Source organism: Mustela erminea, chromosome 10 (genome assembly GCF_009829155.1).
Source record: "Mustela erminea isolate mMusErm1 chromosome 10, mMusErm1.Pri, whole genome shotgun sequence".
In the NCBI taxonomy this organism is placed as follows: Eukaryota; Metazoa; Chordata; class Mammalia; order Carnivora; family Mustelidae; genus Mustela; species Mustela erminea.
This window is the reverse complement of record NC_045623.1, coordinates 2,163,990-2,185,252: the sequence shown is the minus strand read 5'-3', so window position 1 is coordinate 2,185,252 and position 21,263 is coordinate 2,163,990. Positions and strand designations below refer to the sequence as shown.

Below are 21,263 nucleotides of genomic sequence, written 5' to 3'. Positions count from 1 at the left end.
GGGCACGGGTAACTACTGAATGCAAAGGAACACAAGGAAGCTTTCAGAAATGACAGAAGTATTCTGTATCTTGACTTGGGGGGTGGTTAAATGGGTCGATACCTCTGTCAAAATTCAAACTCTGCACTTAAGCTGTGTGCATCTGACCATACATAAACCTCAATAACACTTATTTAAAAATAAAAATTATTGGGGCATCTGACTGACTCAATAGGTGGGGCATATGACTCTTGATCTCAGGGTTGTGAGTTCAAACCTCACGCTGGATACAGATACTTAAAAATAAAATCTTTAAAAAATAAAAATAAAAATAAATCTTTAAGCAAGTGATTCTTGATCTTGGGATCCTGAGTTCAAGCCCCACTCTGGGTGTAGAGTACTTAAAAAATTATATCTTAAAAAATAAAAATTAGGAGCACCTGAGTGGCTCAGTCAGTTAAGCATCCGCCTTCAGCTCAAGTCGTGATCCCAGTAGAGTCCTGGGACGGAGCCCCACATCATGCTCCCTGCTCAGCAGGGACTCTGCTTCTCTCTCTGCCTGCTTCTCCCCATGCTTGTGCGCTCTCTCTCTCTTGTTCTATCTCAAATAAGTAAGTAAAATCTTTAAAAAAATAAAACTAAATAAAAATTATTATACAATATCCTCATTTATAAATGTGAAATAGGAGTCCATCATCAGAGTGAAACACAATCCTTATTCTACTTTTAAATTACTCTGAATAAAGACACTGAAGTACATCAAGCAAATGGATCATACAATTCTTTTTCCAGTTGTTTAGTTTTAGGATTTTATTTATTTGAGAGAGAGATAGAGAGCGAGCGAGCATGGGGTGGAACACAGTGGGAGGGAGAGGGAGAGAGCATCTCTAGCCGACTCTCCACTGAAAGCAAGACCAATGCAGAATGCAATCTCACAATCCTGAGATCACAACCTGAGCCAAAACCAAGAGTCAGACACTTAATTGAATGAACTACCCTGACACCCCTGGACCAATTATTTTTTTAAAAATATCTGTAAAGGGGGCGCCTGGGTGGCTCAGTGGTTTGGGCCTCTGCCTTCGGCTCAGGTCATGATCTCGGGGTCCTGGGATAGAGTCCCGCATCGGGCTCTCTGCTCGGCGGGGAGCCTGCTTCCCCCTCTCTCTCTGCCTGCCTCTCTGCCTACTTGTGATCTCTCTCTATCAAATAAATAAATAAAAATCTTAAAAAAAAAATCTGTAAAGACTACATGCAACATAACATGGAAAAGTTCTTATATTATGTTAAATGCAAAATACTGGGTATTGTGATTATGAGCGCATAAAATATTTTTGCCCAAGAAAAGGCACACTGTGTAAAATATGAAAATAGTTTAGAGTGACTAGAACTATGAGTAGTTTTTTAAAATTTTACATACCTATTATTTCTTCAACTACACAAAGCTTTTTATAAACCTCCCCACTCTGTCCACAACGTATCTTTATAGAAATTGGATAAAGACTCCAAGTTGGAGAAAAACAGACCCTTGACACATGAGAAGAGAGACACTTCGACTTTTCATTGGTTCATTGCCCAGTTGGTGGGTACACTAGACTATAAAAGCAAGGATCTACTCTACTGAAATGTGAATGTATGTCCTTTCTAATTTGTAGTGAAGGCATCTGACTGGTTTAGATTGACTCCTTTTCATCTAACTCTGCCTCCTCACTATCTTACTTAGGCAAACAATCAAGTCTGGGAGTATGTTTATTGACTAATTGTCTTAGCAATCAGGCTGTACTTTGCCCTTAAACTCCTGAGATAAGAGATTCAATCACATGTAAGCCGAACAAAGCCAAAAGAAGTGAAGCTTGGATGCATCTACACAAAATTACTATTCTGGACCATTTTGTAATTTGTTTCAGAAATAAGAACATTTTGCATCTTACATTTTAAAACACCTTATTGACAGGAAAAGAGAAGTAAAACTAGAGAATGTAAATGGCCAAAGATTTCTAAAATGTTTGAGCTTTTTCCAATAAATAGCAAAACTTGTCAACAATTTAAAAAGCGCAAAATTATTATCTCAATACTTTTTTAAGATTTTACTTATTTATTTGAGAGAGAGAGCACGAAGGCAGGGGGCAGGGCAGAGCGAGAGGGAGAAGCAGGCTCCCAGCTGAGCAGGAATCCTGAGATGCAGACCTCCATCCCAGGACCCTGAGATTACAACTTGAGCCAAAGGCAGAAGCTTAATGGCCTGAGCAACCCAGCTGCCCCACCTCAGTGCTTTTAATGTTAACTTACAGGGAAAATGAGATGATGACTATGTAAACTGGTAAAATCCTTCTGAAAAGCAATTTTACAGGTAATATGCATCTAAAGTTATTAAAGTGTTCCTATCTTTTCAATTAAAATGGCATTACCGAAAAATTTATCCAAAGGAAAACATCAAAATAGGAGCTCCAAGAGAGTAATAAGAACTTACTAACCTTTGTATGTGGACCACTCTCAAGTATGTTGAAAGAAAAAATGAAATATTCCTAAACAAAGAAAAAGACTGTTTCCAAATTTCTGTTCTTATTAAAAAAAAATAAATAAGAGGGGCGCCTGGGTGGCTCAATGGGTTAAAACTTCTGCCTTAGGCTCAGGTCATGATCCCGGGGTCCTGGGATCAAGCCCCGTATCGGGCTCTCTGCTCGGTGGGGACCCTGCTTCCTCCTCTCTCTCTGCCTGCCTCTCCACCTACTTGTGATCTCTGTCAGCCTAATTAATTAATTAATTAATTAATTAAAATCTTTAAAAATAAAAAAATAATTAAAAAAAATAAGAGTGATGAATAGTTAAAATTATAGCACAAATTAACTATAAAACAATCATTTAAAATTATGGAGATGAAGAAAATATCTAACAATGTTTGAGCCAATATTATGTTAAAAAGTGGATTGTAGGGGTGCCTGGGTGACTCAGACGGTTAAGTGTCTACGTGAGGCTCAGGTCATGAACCCAGGGTACTTGGATGGAGCCCCGCATCAGGATCCCTGCTCAGCAAGAAGCTTGCTTCTCCCTCTTGCTCTACCGCTCCCCTTGCTTGTGCTCTCTAGCTCTCTATCAAATAAATAAATAAAATGTTATTTTTTAAAAAGTGGATTATAAAATGCAACCTCTACAAAGTAACATAGGAGACAAGCTAGGGTATGGCAAAGAGATTTTAGATACAACAACAAAAATGTTATCTAAGAAAAAAAAACTGTTAGGCTGAACTTTATTAAAATTAAAAACTTTTGCTCTGTGAAAGATACTGTTAAGAGAATGAAAAACAAGCTACACCCTTGGGGTGAAATACGGAAAATGCATATCTGATAAGGGACTTGTATCCAAAATATAGAAAGAACTCTTAAAACTCAACAATAAAAACACAAACAACCCAATTACAAACTGGACAAAAGATATGACACCTCACCAAAGAAGATTTACAGACAGCAAATAAGAATATGAAAAGTGGGGCACCTGGGTGGCTCAGTGGGTTGAATGTCTGCTTTCAGCTCAGGTCATGATCCCAGGCTCCTTGAATGGGGGTCCTGGGATGGAGCTCCCTTGCTCAGTGGAGAGCCTCCTTTTCCCTCCCCCTCTGCTGTTCCCCCTGCTTGTGCTTTCTCTCTCTCTATCTCTAATAAATAAATAAAACCTAGGGAAAAAGAGAGTATGAAAATTTACTCAACTTCATTCATCATTAGAGAACTGCAAGTCAAAACAAGATACCACACACCTACTTGAATAGCTAAAATCCAAAAAAAAATGATGACACCAAATGACGATGAGGATGTGGAACAAGAGCAACTCACTCATTGCTGGTGGTAATGCATAACAGTATGGCCACTTTGGAATACAGACTGATAGTTCCTTAAAAAGCTAAACTTAGTCTCAACCATAAGACATAGCCATCACACTACCAGGTATTCACTCAATTGACTTGAAAGCTTGTATTTACACAAAAACCCATGTACAAGCGTTTATACCAGCTTTATTCGTAATTGCCAAAACCTGAAAGCAACCAAGATGTCCTTTTTAAGTGAATGGCTAAACAAAACTGTTTATCCATTCAGTCAATGGAATATATTCAGCTATAAAAAGAAATGAGCTATCAAGTCACAGAAAGACATGGTACGGGGGAGAGACCTTAAATGCATATTGCTAAGGGAAAGAAGATAATATGAAAAAGCTATATACTGTATGATCCCAATTATACAACATTCTGGAAAACGCAAAGATCAGTGTGTTGCTGGGGTGTGGAGAGAGAGGAAGGATGAATAAGTGAAGCACAGGGGATTTTTAGGGCAATAAAACTATTTTGTATGACACTGTAACACACAATCACGACAAAATGCATTTGCAAAACTTAAGGATATTTATAACATTGAGTAAACCTGAAGGTAAGCAAATTAAAAAAAAAAAAAAACAAAAAAACAGCTAGCAGGTTGGGAGAATCCCAGACTGTGACAAGAGAATCTATTCGTATTTCAAATGTATTTTAAACAACCTCACTGAAGGGGATAGGGGGAAAAGGTACAGACCTAAGTAACCATAATGAATTCTATAAGATAAAGGCAAAAGCGACTGCACATAAATACTATACTCTAGTCGATAAAATTGCTTCCCCAAGGTACAAGTTAACAACTGCTATATGTGTATACTGGAATTAAACAAGTAAATGAATGATGAACATGGGAAACCAAATTTCTCACCTTTGAAGTGGAAATGCACAGATCTGCAAGGGAGAGTAACCAAAAAATCATATGGTAATGAAGTAAAGCTACAGTATCAGTAAGAACTCATGTTTAACTTAATGCAGATAAAGATGGTTACATATAGAAATATTTACAGATATGCATATATACAGGGGCTAATATACACACATATATTCTTTTGTTGTCAACTGAGAGGACCTGAAAGAAGTTATACCCTGGTAGCTACCACCGCATCTTGCCCAGATCTTGCTTTCTAATACCATTCCCCACTAAAAATAACTAGGACCCATTGGAGAAATGGCTGATTCGAGGATTGGGCATGAAATACACAACACGAGCCCAGAGCCTTTTGTAGTGCCAGAAAGTAAAGAAGTGCTCAAAAACAAAACAAAACAAAACAACCCAAACATTAATGGGGAGGAGGGTATGGCAAAAGGCACAGGGGCCAACTGAAAGACCAACCAATGGTCAAAGCTAGAACAAATGGAGCAATAAAATAAAGCAGTATTGGATTATAAAACCCATATTATAAAATAAGTATCCATTGAGCCCATGACATAAATGATTGATAAATTTATACATGGGGGAGAAGAGGCATCCTTCTCCTATGCAGAACAATTCTAAATAAATTAAACAGATACTACACTCTAGAGGGGAGAAGTATAACTCCCTACTCCTTAAGTGTAAGCTACGCCGGGTGTGACTCCTATCCAAAGGGTACAATAGGGGAGAGGGGCTGAGCACAACTTGCACCAGATGATCAACATCACAAATCATAATAACAGTATGTACTCCTCACTTGAACTAATGAAAATGGTACTTTACCTGTGTAATATTTCTCCCCCAAAAACAAAACCCCAGTCTAATCATGAAAAAAAAAAAAAAAATCAGACAAATTCCAGTAGTCAGGCATCCTATAATATACCTGACTAATACTCACAACTGTCAAGGTCATCAAAAGGTTATCAAAAACACAGAAAGACTTGAGATACTGTTACAGCCAAAATGAGCTTAAAAAGACATGACAACTAAATGTAATGTGGTATCCTGGATGGGATCCTGGAACAGAAACACATCAGGACTAGACACTAAAGAAATGTGAACAAACTATGGGCTTAAGTTAGTAATAATACATCAATATTGGTTCCTTAATTTAAACAAAAGGACAATACTCATGTAAGATGTTCAAAAAAGGAAAAATTATATGGCTGAGGTGGGAGAAGGATATATGGGAACTCTCTGATATTTTCTTTTGTAAATCAAACTGTTCTGGTAAATAAAGTATTAATTTTAAAAGTTAGATTACAAATTATAACAGTATGATCTCAACTTTATATAAGATGCCTACATAAAAGCCAAAATACCAAAAGTAGTTTTGTTAGGATGATAAGATGGGGGATTTTTTTCTTTTCTTTAGTCTCCAAATTTTCTCTATCATATTACAATACTTTATAATTAAAAGAGTGAATTTTATGCCACTACACACCTAATAAAATAACCAAAATCCAGACCACTGACAATACCAAACGTTGGCAAGGATATGGATTAACAGAAATGCTCCTTCATTGCTGGTGGGGATGCCAAATAGTACAGCCACTTTGGAAGACTGGAAACTTCTCACAAAACTAACATACTCTTACCACCTGAACTAGCAACTGTCCTCCTTGGTATTACCCAAGGGAGTTGAAAACTTGTCCACACAAAAACCTGCAGATGTCATAGAAGTTTTATTCATAATTACAAAAACTTGAAAACAACCAAATGTCCTTCAGCAGAGAAATGGATAAACTTTGCTACATGCAGCTAATTTCCTAAGGGCAAGGACTACACGTTACTCATCTTTCTATCCCCAGTGTCTAATCCCATGTTCAGGTAGTAAGCACTCACTAAAATTTTTCCCTAAGGGGCACCTGGATGGCTGAGTCGGTTAAGCAACTCCCTTCAGCTCAGGTCATGATTCCAGGATCCTGGGACAGAGCCCCACATTGGGCTCCCTGCTCCCTGCTCGGGGAGGGTTGTAGGGTGGCGAGGAGCCTGCTTCTTCCTCTCCCTCTGCTGCTTCCCCTGCTTGTACTCTTTCTCTCTCTATCACTGCCAATGAATGAAAAATTATTAAGACTAGCACAAAAAACATTCAATAATGGTTTTCCTTCATGTACTCCCATAATTCCACTCCTTATTTTTAACTTTTATACTGGTTTCACTGTTTAGGGGGAAGTACTAAAAACATTATACAAGCTCTACATTTTTCAAACGTTAATATTAGTGATAATTTTGCTTTCTATTATGGGAAGTAACAGAAATAATGCTTAAGAGTAAAATATGGCATTCAATTACATAAGCAATTTCAAAGTAAGGCTATGTTTTCTTTTACTCAAATGTGTTGAAAATAAAAGTAACTAACTGTTATTAATTTTAAAAATAACACTGACTCCAAGGATAGCAAAATGAAGTAAGGAGTAGTAAGAAATAAACATGTCGACATTTAAAAAGCGAGTCTTTATTTCACGTAAATTCTGGGAATAATCTATTATAATTATACTGTTTCATCCATGAAAACAAAATGCACCACACTAAGTATAAAAAAAAAATTAAGTACAGTGGGTTCCCTCACATGACAGAGGCTAAAGAATTACCAGTAAGGTCTTAAAGTTCTGATACTAAAACTATTTACAACATCACTTATTTTGTTTTGATAGGATTGTTAGTTTTTCAGTTTTTGTCTTTAAACATTTGGTCAGCATGTAGTATTGCATGGTTCTATTTAAACTATTTAAAAGTAAGGCTGAATGTGAAAATTGGGTTACTTCTTTACATTATGGGATGATGAATGTTAGGTAGGGGTTAAGAAAGTTGCTAGTAGTCATTATGGTTTCCCTAGCCTAATATAGCTTCCCATGTACACCACTACTGCTGAGAACCAACCCCCCTCAGTTACTGAACAGTAAACAAACGTAATCAGTTTTAAATCATTTCCCAACACCAACTCAGAAAGTCTGAGATCTGCTGTATTTTGGACCCTTGCCTTCATGGCCAATTGAAATGGAACCCCCAAATGTTTTTAATTTGGTACACTGATCATAGTGAAAGTTAAAGGATAAAATCAACCAGGTTTATCAACAATCTTAGTTTGTAAGTGACACAAATTACCAAAGAAGGAATCTTAACTTTTTAAAGTTCTATTTCACTACTATTTCTGGATTACTACATAACGTGACTAAAAACATGACTCCTCCTGTGATGAGATAAGTTTGATCTAGGACAAGAGCCTGCACCCTGAATCCTACTAGCTATTTCCTAAACATTCAATTACTCTCAAGAGGTACTATACATGAGTGTACAGAAAGAAGTGTAGAGGGGCGCCTGGGTGGATCAGTTAGTTAAGCGTCTGCCTTCAGCTCAGGTCATGATCACTGGGTCCCATCAGCCCTTCATCAGGCTCCTTGCTCAGCAGAAAACCTGCTTCTCCCCCTCCCTCTGCCTGCCACTCCCCCTGTTTTGGTGTTCCTGCTCTTGCTTTCTGTGTCAAATAAATAAATAAGATCTTTTCAAAAAAGAAGAAGAAGAAAGGTACAATAAGACCTTTCCTGAATCAGCAATATAAAGGATAACTGGGTAAGGCAGGGAAATCTAAAATAATCTACTAGCACATAACTCATAAATATAAGTGTCACATTTCCTTGGATTCAAAATACCGGCCAGAGAACAAAACTCATTGCTGTTTCCAAGTAAAGAGAGATGCAAGTTACATATCTTGAGAAAACAGATCCAGAAAGTAGTTTTTAACCTTACCAAAATCAAAATGACAGTAACATTGGGTAAAAAAAAATTAAGTAACCCATGATGCATTCAGTAGACAAACGACACACTTTACAAGTTATAAACTTTATAGATGATTAAATGATTAAACTGATCAGCAAAAGAAGTGGAAGAAGTTTCCAAAACTTTCACATTTTCCAAGACCACCAAAAATTAATTTAACCAATATACCAATTTTTAAAAACATACTAAATAAACCTAACTAAAACATGACAGACATATAAATATAAAAGTACTGCAGTATTTGGGGAAAAAAAAACAACTTCCTGGTTAATCTCCTGGAATAGTTCTCTAAAAGTAATCAGCTGCTTGAACACAGCTGGGAGAATATCCACACAAGCAGCTGACTCTCTGCAGACACTCTGTACTTTTCCAAAGAGAAGTAAACTAATTACTTGTGTTTCAAGTCCACAGAACACATAGATTTGTCATTTTAGTTTTGCTCTGAGGTCTGACACAAGAACCTACACTTTTAGATAGCTTAAGCAAAAATAAATCATTTTTAAAAAGATGTTTGCGGGTGCCTGGGTGGCTCAGTGGGTTAAGCCTCTGCCTTCAGCTCAGGTCGTGATCTCAGGGTCCTGGGACAGAGGTGGCCTCTCTGCTGGGCAGGGAGCCTGCTTCCCCTTCTCTCTCTGCGTACTTGTGATCTCTATCAAATAAATAAATAAAAATCTCTAAAAAAAAAAATACTTTAGGGGTGCCTGGGTGGCTCAGTGAGTTAAGCCACTGCCTTTGGCTCAGTTCATGATCCCAGGGTCCTGGGATCAAGCCCCGAGTTGGGCTCTCTGCTCAGGAGGGAGCTTGCTTCTCTTCCTCTCTCTCTGCCTGCCCCTCTGCCTACCTGTGACCTCTGTCTGTCAAATAAATAAATAAAATATTTTTTATAAATAAATAAATAAAATAAAAACTTTAAAAATAAAAAAATAAAAAGATGTTTTTATAATAACTTAAGTTCATGGAAGGAAGTACCTATAAGGATACTCAAATACAATTTCTTACTCTGCAACTTCAATACCTTGCAGATAGGTTTATTTCCTCAACTACCATGAGAACCTTACTTGCTTAGCAGGGAGCAAACTAACAGCAGGGAGCACACTAAGTTATAAACAAGAGACTACATACATACTACCTTGCATTTTACTAAAACCATATCACACAATTTAATCCTGAAGTACCCTTCAGATTACGGACAGAAAGCAAAAATTTACTTTGTGGTCATCACCAATTCTTATTTAAGGATGTATTTTCATTCTGAATGTAGACAGCACATATAAATCTTAGTACTATATTAAGCTGTCTGTCTTCAGTCCCCTCAACTCCCAACAGTATGCTATATGCAGAAACCAAATATTTAAATTAAAGGAGGCATCTTCAAATCAGAGGAGCAGACTAGGAATTCTTAGAACAGCTAAAACAGAACATTGTAGGGCAGAGCACAGTGGGTCTGTAGCATGTAAGGATCAAACTTACCAACTGTGAACAGAACAGTAAGTACACTCATTTTAAGCTTAAAGAGAAGTGGGAGGCCAGGGTGGAGCAGTGGGTTAAGCATCCGACTCTAGATTTCAGCTACAGTCATGATCTCAGGGTTGTCAGATCCTCATGGAGCCCCACATGGAAACCTGCACCCAGCATGGAGTCTGCTTGAAGATTCTTTCCCTCTGCCCCTCTCACCCTGCCTCTCCTCTCTCTCCCAAATACATAAATAAATTAAAAAAAAAAAAAAAAAACTTAAAAAGAGAAGGATATATTAGACAAGTTAGGCTAGATTGTGAAGTAAAACTTAAACAAATTAAAGGCAACCAGCTCCTCACCAGCTGTTCCCAGCTATGGGTGTTAGAGCTTAGTTGTTCTTAGTTCCCTTCTTTATATAGTATAAGATAGCCCAAGAGACTAGATGCTCTGAAATTCTTCTAATTCTAATAGTGATTTTCCTCTTTGGCCTTGGAAGTTATTCAACCTCTTTTAAATAAAAACTAAATTCACAGGGAGTCCTAGGTATTAATGCACATATAATTATATTCTGACCTCAAAAACAGAACAGAATCCAAACTTCATAGCTTTGCATTCAAAGCCCTTTTTGATCTAACTTCAAGCCCAACTGTCTACAAATAGCAACTTTAGATTTCTTGTTATCCCAAGAACTTTTCATATCCTCCTCCCTTTGGTCACAGTTTCCTCAGCCTATGAATTCCTTCACCCTTCTCTGACTACTGAAATTAGACTTGTCCTTCAATCACAATTTAAAAAGCCTTCTGGGGTGCCTGGGTGGCTCAGTGGGTTAAGCCGCTGCCTTCGGCTCAGATCATGATCTCAGGGTCCTGGGATCGAGTCCCGCATCTGGCTCTCTGCTCAGCAGGGAGCCTGCTTCCCTCTTTCTCTCTCTGCCTGCCTCTCCATCTACTTGTGATTTCTCTCTGTCAAATAAATAAATAAAATCTTAAAAAAAAAAAAAGTTTAAAAAAAAAAAAGCCTTCTGTGACCGATCTACCCACCAGTCATCTCAACCATATCACTCTTTCCTTTAAACTCCACTGTATTCTTTATCTCCCCTTAATTCATTTGCTTTACACACAGTAAATTGTATACTACCCACTGCAGTGTTAAACTTCTCAAGGGCAGAGATGCAGGGACTCTGTGATTCATACAAGCCTAACAGTAATTTACACATAGTTTGTGCTTAATTGCTAAACCAGATGGGGTGATATTAGTGGGCCATACCAGAAAAGCGATACCCTAAATCACTATTTTTCAAACTGTGGATCATAACCTAATAGTCATGAAATTCATGTGGATCACCATCAGCACTCAAAAAACAAAACAAAAAACTCTCAAATACTGAACAGACTAAAAAATGCCAGAGAGCACAAGAACACTAAATATTGTTTATTGAAACTTGGTTCAGGTGGGTTTTTTTGGTATTTTATTGGTTCTAATATAAAATATATCTCTTACAGAGACTTGCAAGTTTTTAAAAAGATATTTTAAAACTGCCTAAATATTTTTGGGGCACCTGTCTGGCTCAGCCCGTAGAGCATGCAACTCAATCTCAGGGTCATGAGTTCAAGCTCCATGTTTGGCATGGAGCCTACTTTTTATTTTTATTATGATTATTATTTTTTAATTTATTTGACAGAGAGAGTGAGATCACAAGTAGGCAGAGAGGCAGGCAGAGAGAGGGGAGAAGCAGGCTCCCCGCTAAGCTCCCCGATGCGGGGCTCAATCCCAGGACCCTGAGATCATGACCTGAGCCAAAGGCAGAGGCTTAACCCACTGAGCCACCCAGGTGTCCCTAGAGTCTACTTTAAAAAAAAGTCCTAAATATTTTTTTCCACATGTGGGGCTTGAATCATACCACCCCTACACAGGCTTTTAGAGAACTGCTCAAAATCTATATAGCTGATAGTCAAAAAGAACAATTCTAATTGGCTCTAACCTAAACCACCACATTATCCACTGTGTCAGTAATACCATCATCTAATGAATAAAACTTACCACACATCACGTTCCCAAAGCACAGGGCAGTGATCATAAATTTTAAGTGTCTGCTTGTCAACTGAGTCTCTTTGCTTATCATAAAAATTACTCCCAACGGAACTTACCTTAAAAAATAATTATCCTTGAGAGCATGGTAACAAACCCTCACCTGAAACAAACTAGTCAGTGGGGGCTGAAGAGAAGCCTTCTTCACAATAATTTATATGAACCAGACAAATCTTGTTACTAACAACAGATCTTTTCCTGGTAACAGCAGTGTTGTGGAAGTGATTTCCAAGAGGAAGATAAATGCTATTTTCAAATTTAGTTTTATATGTTTTCTACCTCAATTACCTAGGGAATTAAAAGTATTTCCTGGGACTGCAATTATGATTATATCAGGCTGTCTTCACTGCTAACCAATAAAGAGTATCAACAAACAAGAGCAACAACTAGCCATTTTGGTTCCCTGTAACCCATACAATTTAATAATCAGAGACAGGGTAAATAATGATATAAGAAGTTACATTTCACAATAGAACCAAAGCTCAAATGCTATTCAAGTTTATAGGGATGTGACTGAATTTTAAGAATTTTAAGGGACCGGGGCACCTGGGTGGCTCAGTGGGTTAAGCCTCTGCCTTCGGCTCAGGTCATGATCTCAGGGTCCTGGGATCGAGGCCCGCATCGGGCTCTCTGCTCAGCAGCGAGCCTGCTTCCCTCTCTCTCTCTGCCTCTCTGCCTCTCTACCTCTCTGCCTACTTATGATCTTTGTCAAGTAAATAAATAAAATCTTTAAAAAAAAAAAAAAGAATTTTAAGGGACCATTCAGTCAAAAATAGTTGACTATTAACAGCCAAAAATAGCTGAGAAAACAAAGAAGTGGAAAATATACTGGATTTAGAATCCAAAGACCTGGGTTTAATTCTGGTTAACATTCACTACTGCAATACTCAGTTTCCTCTCTTATGAAAAAGGGACAAATAATACTCCTATATTCATTCAACAAATATTTACTGAATAATACCTTGTATGTGCCATTAGACCTTTGAGTAGGGAAACAACATGGGTATATGTAGTCCCTATCCTCAAGGAATTTATATTTTCCCTATCTCACAAGGCTGTTGTAAAGATCAAATGTAAAAATACTATGCAAATTGTAACACATTACATGAAGTGCAAAGTGAGGGGTGCCTGGGTGGCTCAATTTGTTGAATGTCTCTCTCTTTTTTTTTTTTTTTAAAGATTTTATTTATTTGAAAGAGAGAGAGATAGCAACAGAGAACATAAGCAAGCAGGGAGGAAAGAGAGAAGCAGGCTCCCTGCCAATCTCAGGACTCTGGAATCAGGACCTGAACCGAAAGCAGACACTTCAACTGACTGAGCCACCCAGGCACCTGACTGCTCAACTCTTGATGCTGAATGTCTAACTCTTGATTTTCAAGCTCAGGTCATGATCTCAGGGTCATGAGATCAAGCCCCGCATCTGTGCTCAGCAGAGTCTGCTTGAGGTTCTCTCTCTCCCCCTACCCACCCTCCCACTCCTGTTTGTGCCCTCTCTCGCTCACTCTCTCTCTAAAATAAATCTTTAATTTAAAGAAAGTGTGGGGTGCCTGGGTGGCTCAGTGGGTTAAAGCCTCTGCCTTCAGCTCAGGTCATGATCCCAGGGTCCTGGGATCAAGCCCCACATCCGGCTCTCTGCTCAGCAGGGAGCCTACTTCCCCTCCCCCCACCCTCTGTCTGCCTCTCTGCCTACTTGTGATCTGTCAAATAAAAAAAATAAATAAAAATAAAAATAAAAATTTTAAAAGTGCAAAGTGATATAAGGATTTTATTAACTTGTTCTAACCCTTCACCACATACCTTTATTACAACATTTAGAAAGATTCAATAAAGTCTAAATGAGCAGATATAATAGTCTACTATCTTACTGAATTGATTTTCTAAGGGCTGGAGTTCAGGAGTCTAAAAAAATCATTATTTGTTAGTATAGTCTTAGCTCATAACTCTCAATATAACCACGAAGATAAAATGAACTGAGAATTCAAGACCTAGAACCTGTTGCTCCAGGTATGGGCTGGGTACATAGGTTGCAAAGGGAGTAAAAAAATAAAGACTTCTAGGCCCCATGCAAGACCTACTGAATCATATATAACCCTTAAAGTGTGAGCCCAAGAATTGATACTTTTGACAAACACACCCAGTGATTTTTATGTTCACTAAAGCATAAGAATCAGTACCATAAAATTTTCCTTTGATCAATAACCATGATTTCAAACATCATTTCTAAAATCTACCTGGAAAATCTGGGCCAAATAGAATTCATCTATAATTGAGAAAGCAGCTCCTGAGAAGGTACTTAGCAGTCAACATTAAATGACTCACACGTAATTTGTAAAAATATTTCTTGTGGCACCAACCTCTTTATTCCAAACTTTCACATTAAATGAAGCCAAAAAAAAAAAAAAAAAAGGAATGGCCATGAGATATTCCTATAAAATGAACTCCCAATAAACAAATCTATATAGACATAGATATATATATACAGCTTTAATTTTTTTTCTTATGGTTTAACTTTTAACAAGGGAATCACTTCTCAGCCTTTTGGCTAAGAGCAAGTGTAACTTTAACAAAGGAAAGTCGATGGGTAGATTATCTTGACACTATGAAGAGGAAAAGCATAAACTCTACGCCACACAAATATACCAGGATTTTAAATGCTTGCAAGCAATCTTAGGGGTCCATGCTTATTAAACACCACACCACCCAAATACCAAAGAGATAAAACAAACTACTCAACAGATAAGCCTAATCACTTAAAAATAAAGATGGTACCACAACTATAACCCTTCTACGGGCACCTCTCAAGAAATCAGTCAAGAGCCTTTGGAAATACTTTAACCTTAAGAAAATTAACCTGAAGTCAAATATTACTGCACATACTATATAATTAGTGCAAAGACATGTGCATTTTGGTTCTACTTATTGAAACCATCCCTCCAGGTATATACACATCAAAGGGAAACATTCAATATATGTTACACTGGGAAAAATTACAAAGTGGAGACTAACATTGCTAGCACAAAATTTTCCATCTAAAGTAAAATTTAGAGCCCAGAGGGCTTGTTCATATCCCGCAACATGACTCTTTGCAAAGCAGTTAGAATCTAGTCAGTTTTGAAGGTAAAAGGACAAACTGATTCATACTGAATTTAGTTTAATGACTATTCTAAGATTCAATGAGGACAGGACCTTTGTAAGACAGACTTTAAAATACAAAGAAATCAATGTTCTTACTCTTATCCAAGACTTTAGTCCCTTAAATCTCAAAGTTACTCAGTTCTTTTCACAACTCAATCAGTTGCCCAAATGACTACAATATATGAAAATTGGAATAATTTGTGTATAGCAGGAAGGCATCTAAAATAGGGACAAGTCTTAAACAGCAATCATCAAGGTCCGGACATCCACCTATGACTTCATGCAAACTATGTCTACACAATAATAATCTACCTATGCCTAACCCTGATCCCACCTGGCACTTCAGTAACATGCAAAACTTTCCTGGGGCAACAAAGAGGTTTAAGGAACCTGTAGGAGACAAAGAAAAGCTCTAAGGAGTGCTGCCTAAAGAATGCTACAGGAAAATTAGCATCAACCTAAACAAAAGCAAAACAAGAAACAGACATAGATATCCCTCAAGAACTGTGTCTGTTCCATCGCTGATTTCCTCCTTCACATGAAAACCTAAGGAGAAGATAAAGACTTTGGAAGAAGGAAAGAGGCTGTAGAGCTGAAGTCTCAGACAATTTGACAACTTGCCTGACTCCGTGTTGCAACTATCACCATTTCCACAACAGTAGCAAAGAAGCTTTACAGAATTTGGAAATCAAAATACAGCTGAAAGGTGAGAAACCATTGCCAGGAAAAAGTCTGATCATCACAACCCTCCAGAGTAAGGTTCTCTAAGCAAAGAGCATTCTTTTGTCCTGCCCACTTTCTTTCTCTTTTAAGACAAAGTCCCTACTCACCACCACGTATGCACCAAAATTCAATGTTTTCTCTCTAGGAGGAGGAATGGGCCTAGCCTGGAACATGGACCTGAGGCAAGTCCTTCCATCTGTCCTAAGGGATCATCTGAAGTATTCCTTACAGTAACTAATTTATGTCAAGATTCTGTTATAAAATTGTTAGTTGATATATATATCTATATACATATAAATATACACACACATATATATTTGAAATGGTTGATCATGTTAGCTGTAGTCATCTACAGAATTATTTGTGGTTTAGTTTTTTTTTTTTTTAGTTCCTTTAGTTCTTATAAAGAGTAATGTAGAACTTTATGATGAATTTCTAATTTTAAATAAATACTTCAATTTTAAATTTAAAAATAAACACCTGGATCCAAAGTTAACTTCCAAAGGGAAAGGAAAATGACAATTACAAGAGCTTCTATCAGAAGGAAACATCAACCACAGATTTTTAGTTATCTAGAAAGAATAGAATTAGATGCTCAGGTATGAAACAAATTTTGGTCACAACTCCATTCTATATCTGAATGCCCAGGCCCCCAAAGATTAAGAATGTATCACCAGAGAATAAGAAAAAAGAGCACACAGAACATTAATGGAAAAAGAAAACATAAATGGAAAGTTAAATAGCTCCAAACAATTATTTTGATGAGCTACTATTTCTTCAGGTGGAAGGTAAGAGTAAACAGAATGAGTGAATTCCACAGAGAAAGTGTGTAGAGGATAAGGGCAGGGGTGATGAGGTAAATAAAAAGGGAGGGACTCCTCAACTAGGCTAGATCCTCACGATACTAACCTCTTTGAAAACTTCGGCAAACCTACTGTTTTCCTACAGAAGAGACTGAAAGTTGTGGAAATTGTAACTAAAATAACATTTATAAAAAATGAGAAAGACCTCATGAGGACAAATCCAAGCACTGAGAGAGAGGGCAAAAGTGTGGAAAAAATAAGGTTCAGTAAGAATGCAAGAGATACAGGATTGAAGACTGCTGAGGAGAATGGAGGTAATGAGAGTCAGCCAGCAATCACTATATAAATTTTAATACAAAGTATAAAGGCACCAAGGGTAAAACCTGGATGAGAGTGATGGAGGAGGTCTGCACAGAAACACAGGAAGACAAGGCAGCAGAGCTCTGGGATGCAGTGGGAAGTAAGGTTGAAGGAGTATGAAGGAGGAGGGGCTGCAGTAGGAAGAGGATGGGTTGCAGCAGCAGCAAGAGCCTAAACTGAGAAGTGAAAGCAGCCTGGAGGAGATAAAGAATAGGATAAACTCAAGCGTGGGATCACAAGAGGATGTAGTAAGAGAGAATAGAAAGGGCATGCCCCAATAAAGTAAGGAGGTCAAAGACCCGAAAGAGGAGCATAATTTGGGGGGAAGGAGGAATGAAGGAGAGCTCCACCATAATCCTGACTAAAAAGAAGTAGGAGTATGGTGCAAAAATGAAGATCAGAAAAGGGGGGGGGCTCAGAATACGGATGCTCACAGAGGTACATGGAAATGGTAGACACTAGATTCGAAATGCTTGCGTGAGATGGGATATTCTTTACACAATAGTGTAAAGAAACTAGTGTCAGAGACACCCTCCCCCACCACCAAAACAAAAACAAAAACAAAAACAAAGGCATGCAAGCAAGGATCAGAGAAGAAGGTACACTCTTGGGAGTGTGAATCCAAAAGGGAGAGGGGGAAAGGGACACAGGGCAGGACAGAAAAAATGAGGGGGTGCTTAACCACAGGAGAGGGTAACTAAGGAAAGCAAAAGGAGTGCAGTAGAGGGATGATATTTCCGCAGGAAAAGTGGGAGCAGATCACAGGTTTGCCTACTTCGTCTAGAGGACAGAGGGACGGTCCATGAGGGTTGACCGCAGCGGCGAACAAAAACTACGATGCTTAAGATGAAAACTTGGGGAGGACACGAAAGAGGCCGGGTCAGAAAAGGAGATTCCGTCAGCAGGGGACAGAAGTCCATTATGAGGGCAGCGCGGAGAAGAGAGCGGCATACCCAGGGGTAAAGCAACCGGGCCGAAAAGAAGGCAGAAGAATGGGGGCAGGGGTAAAAACAGCGGGGGCGCAGGGACGTAGACTGGTTACAAGGAGGGAGGTGCGCGTTGCGAAAACCCAAGGAGCGGGGAGGTGAAAGGGTCAACCCCAAGGAGGTGCGGGGCCTGAGGGGAACGGAGTCCCTAGGGCCGGTTCCGGGACTGGAGGGGGGAGGGGGGACAGTGGGGCCCGAGCGCGACAGGGGTAGAGTGAGATGCAGGGACGGCCGGAGGGGGCGGGGCGGGGTGGGGCGGCGGGCGCCCAGATACTCACACCTCCAGGATGCGGTCCCCCTTGCGCACCCCGGCCCGGTCGGCCGCCCCCCCGGGCAGCACGGCGCTCACATGCTGCAGCGGCGCGTACAGCTCCCCGTTGATGCTCCGCAGTTGCCCGCCCTCGCTCACTTGGCCCCGCACGTTGAAGCCGTAGCCGGACTCGGACTTGACGATGCGCACGACCCGCGGGCCGCCGCCTCCCCCGCCGCCGTTCCCGGTGCAGTGGAGCCCGGACCCCCCACCGCCGCCGCCACCCCCGTTTCTGTGAGGGGCTGAGGGGTGAATCCCTTCCCCGTCCTCGTCCGCCATCTTGGGAGCGAGCGAGCCCTACCGCCGCCCCCCTACGCCTCCACTCCCTATTCGCGCGCGTTCGCCCAGTTCAGCAGCCGCGCGACCCCCTACGCGCGCGCCCGCTCCGCCGCCCGCGGGACCCAAGTCCGTCACAGAGCCGCCGGAGGGGGTAAAGGGGAGGCCGGGGGCGGGGGGAAAACGGACGGTTAGGCCCGTGGCGCCTCCTGGGAGTTGTAGTTTCTGGACGGTGGGGGCGGGGGTGAGGGCAGGGCCCGGGGCGGAGCGGAGGTTATGTGTGACGCAGTTCGGGGACAAAGCCTGACGGGAGTTGTAGTTTGGGCGACTAACACTGCATCGAGTGCGACGGACTGTTCCAACTGTTGACATGCGGTCAAGTTTTTTCTTCTTTCATTTCAGAACTCATTTTGTAGCCTCTAAAGCAAAATATTAGGATAAACTGATGTTTGTGACTCGACAGCCTTAAGTTGCAACCTTAAATCATTACAACTCATTTGTTCAGTACCTTCTGTGTTAGCATACATTATTTTATTCCGTGGCCCCAACAACCTTGTGAGCTGAGTGGATCATGAATTCATTTCTGTATTTCACTTATTTGGAAACTGAACTGTAGAGCCCAAACTCATTCAGCTATTAGCTAACAGGAAATAAGACCCGGTTATTTTTTCGCAACTTCCACGTATTGCAACTATATAAAAACTATACTCCAACTATACAGAAAGTATATGCAGAGAAAACTACAGTCTCAGCGATTTAGAACTGGATATTAGAGGGGCTAAGTAATAATTTAAATTGGGCAATGATTTTGAAGTTATCCTTTATTTCTGATTTATTTTGTTTCCCCAAACAGCACTGTAGAATTCTTGGCCAATGGCCCAGTTGATGCTTTTCAGCTACCTACCCAAATGCACACTCACAGAGAGTGTGCAGAATGCCCAGCAAAGGCAAGAAAGAAGAGCAAGAACCAAAATAATGAAAATAGCTTACTTAAGCACTTAGTACTGGAGTCTGGTATTTCAGTTTACCCTCCTGACTGATGTCTGTGACTGGACATAAGTTAGTCTGTTACTGTTTTGTGGATGCTGACAAAAGACACAGAATTACTGGGTCGGAGACAAAGGGCTATTACCACACAGGAAGCAACATGAGCTTCAGCACGTTTGTGTCAATTCCTCTTCCCCCAGGTCTTACAAGGGCTCACATGAAGGCTGTGCACTTACTTGGTTGTGCACAACCAAGGAACACTGAGTTGGGGGAAAACTGCCTTTTCATAGGAAGCAATGACAAACCTGTTCTCTGTCATGTAGGGAGACATTACTTCTTTCCTTAAAGTTGCTCACTCTAAATGCAACCTTGAGAATTGACCCTGGTGAAGAGCAGTCAGGGTTTTGCACTTTTGGCATACCCAGGAAGATGGGTAGAAGCATGAGAGACCCATAAAGAACTGTTTCTCTCAACATTACTATGTGCCCAACACTGTTCTAAGCACTTTACATCTGTAATTTTATTTAATCTTCACAATCCTATAATGTGCCCTACTTTTAGATGAATAAACAGGCGTAGAGAATCCATAGAGCTAGTAAACAATCCAGGAGGAGCTACAGGGATTCACAGTGTAAAAAAGAAAAGAAAAGCAGGGAACCTGGGTGGCTCAGTCTGTCGAGTGTCTGACTCTGGGTTTCAGCTGAGGTCATGATCTTGAGGTCCTTCGACTGAGCCTCAGGTTGGGCTCCATACTCAGCGCAGAGTCTGCTTCAGATTCTCTCTCCAGCTCTCTCTGCCTCTCCCCTTGCCCCACACTCTCTCTGTCTCTCAACTAAATAAATAAATAAAATCTTAAAAAAAAAAAAAGACAATAAAAGTTTCGTTGCAGAGAGAGGTCTGATGACATATAAAAGCAACAAGCAACCACCTGAAAGAATTTGTGGACTGTGTATGGGCTTCTAGTAATTGCTCAGGATGTGGGGGAAGAGAGTAGTAGAATAATTAAGACATCTCACAAAATGTGGGATAAGGATTCAGCTATTATATTAGAACATAGAAGTTAGTATGATCTTATAACCAACCTGATGAAGAAGTATATCAATTGCACAAATAGGGAAAATAGTACAAGTTGAAATAAGAATTTTGCTCTACAGTAATACTCTACAATCATTTAGTTTGAATTGAGCTCTATATGGGCATAGATTTTTTCCACTAGACATCAAAGAAAGGAAAACGGGAGCTTCCACTGAAAGAGCTATTTTTTCGTTTGTTTATTTGACCAAAAAAAAAAAAAATGTACTGAATGCCTGCTCTGTTCTAGACTTTGCAGTGGTGTTAGGGATACAAAGATAAAGAAGATGTTATCTGCAAACTCCATGAAGGGCAGTATGACATGGTAAAACTCACAAATGCACGTACACCTTGATCTGGCAGCCCCACTTCTAGGAATTCATTCTACTGTTAAACTTGTGTATGAAGTGACATTTTTGTGAAGAGAGTCATTGCAGTATTATCTGTATTTGCAAAAGACTGAAAGTAACCCAATGTTCATTAACTTAGGGTACAACCACAATGGAAAACCGAAAATAAAGAATAAGGAGGCTTTTTATGT

At 39.7% G+C, this 21,263-nt stretch overlaps 1 protein-coding gene across 1 annotated transcript in view; it reads right to left on the bottom strand.

Annotated features, from left to right (window-relative positions):
- Window positions 1–18,894, bottom strand: part of SNX27 (sorting nexin 27) — a 65,244-nt gene extending 46,350 nt beyond the window's left edge. Inside the window, exon 1 of the mRNA XM_032303647.1 lies at window positions 18,357–18,894. Within this exon, the coding sequence (XP_032159538.1) occupies window positions 18,357–18,667 (311 nt within the window). The 5' untranslated portion in view covers window positions 18,668–18,894. The remainder of the gene's footprint in view (window positions 1–18,356) is intronic.
- Window positions 18,895–21,263: the final 2,369 nt, after the last annotated feature.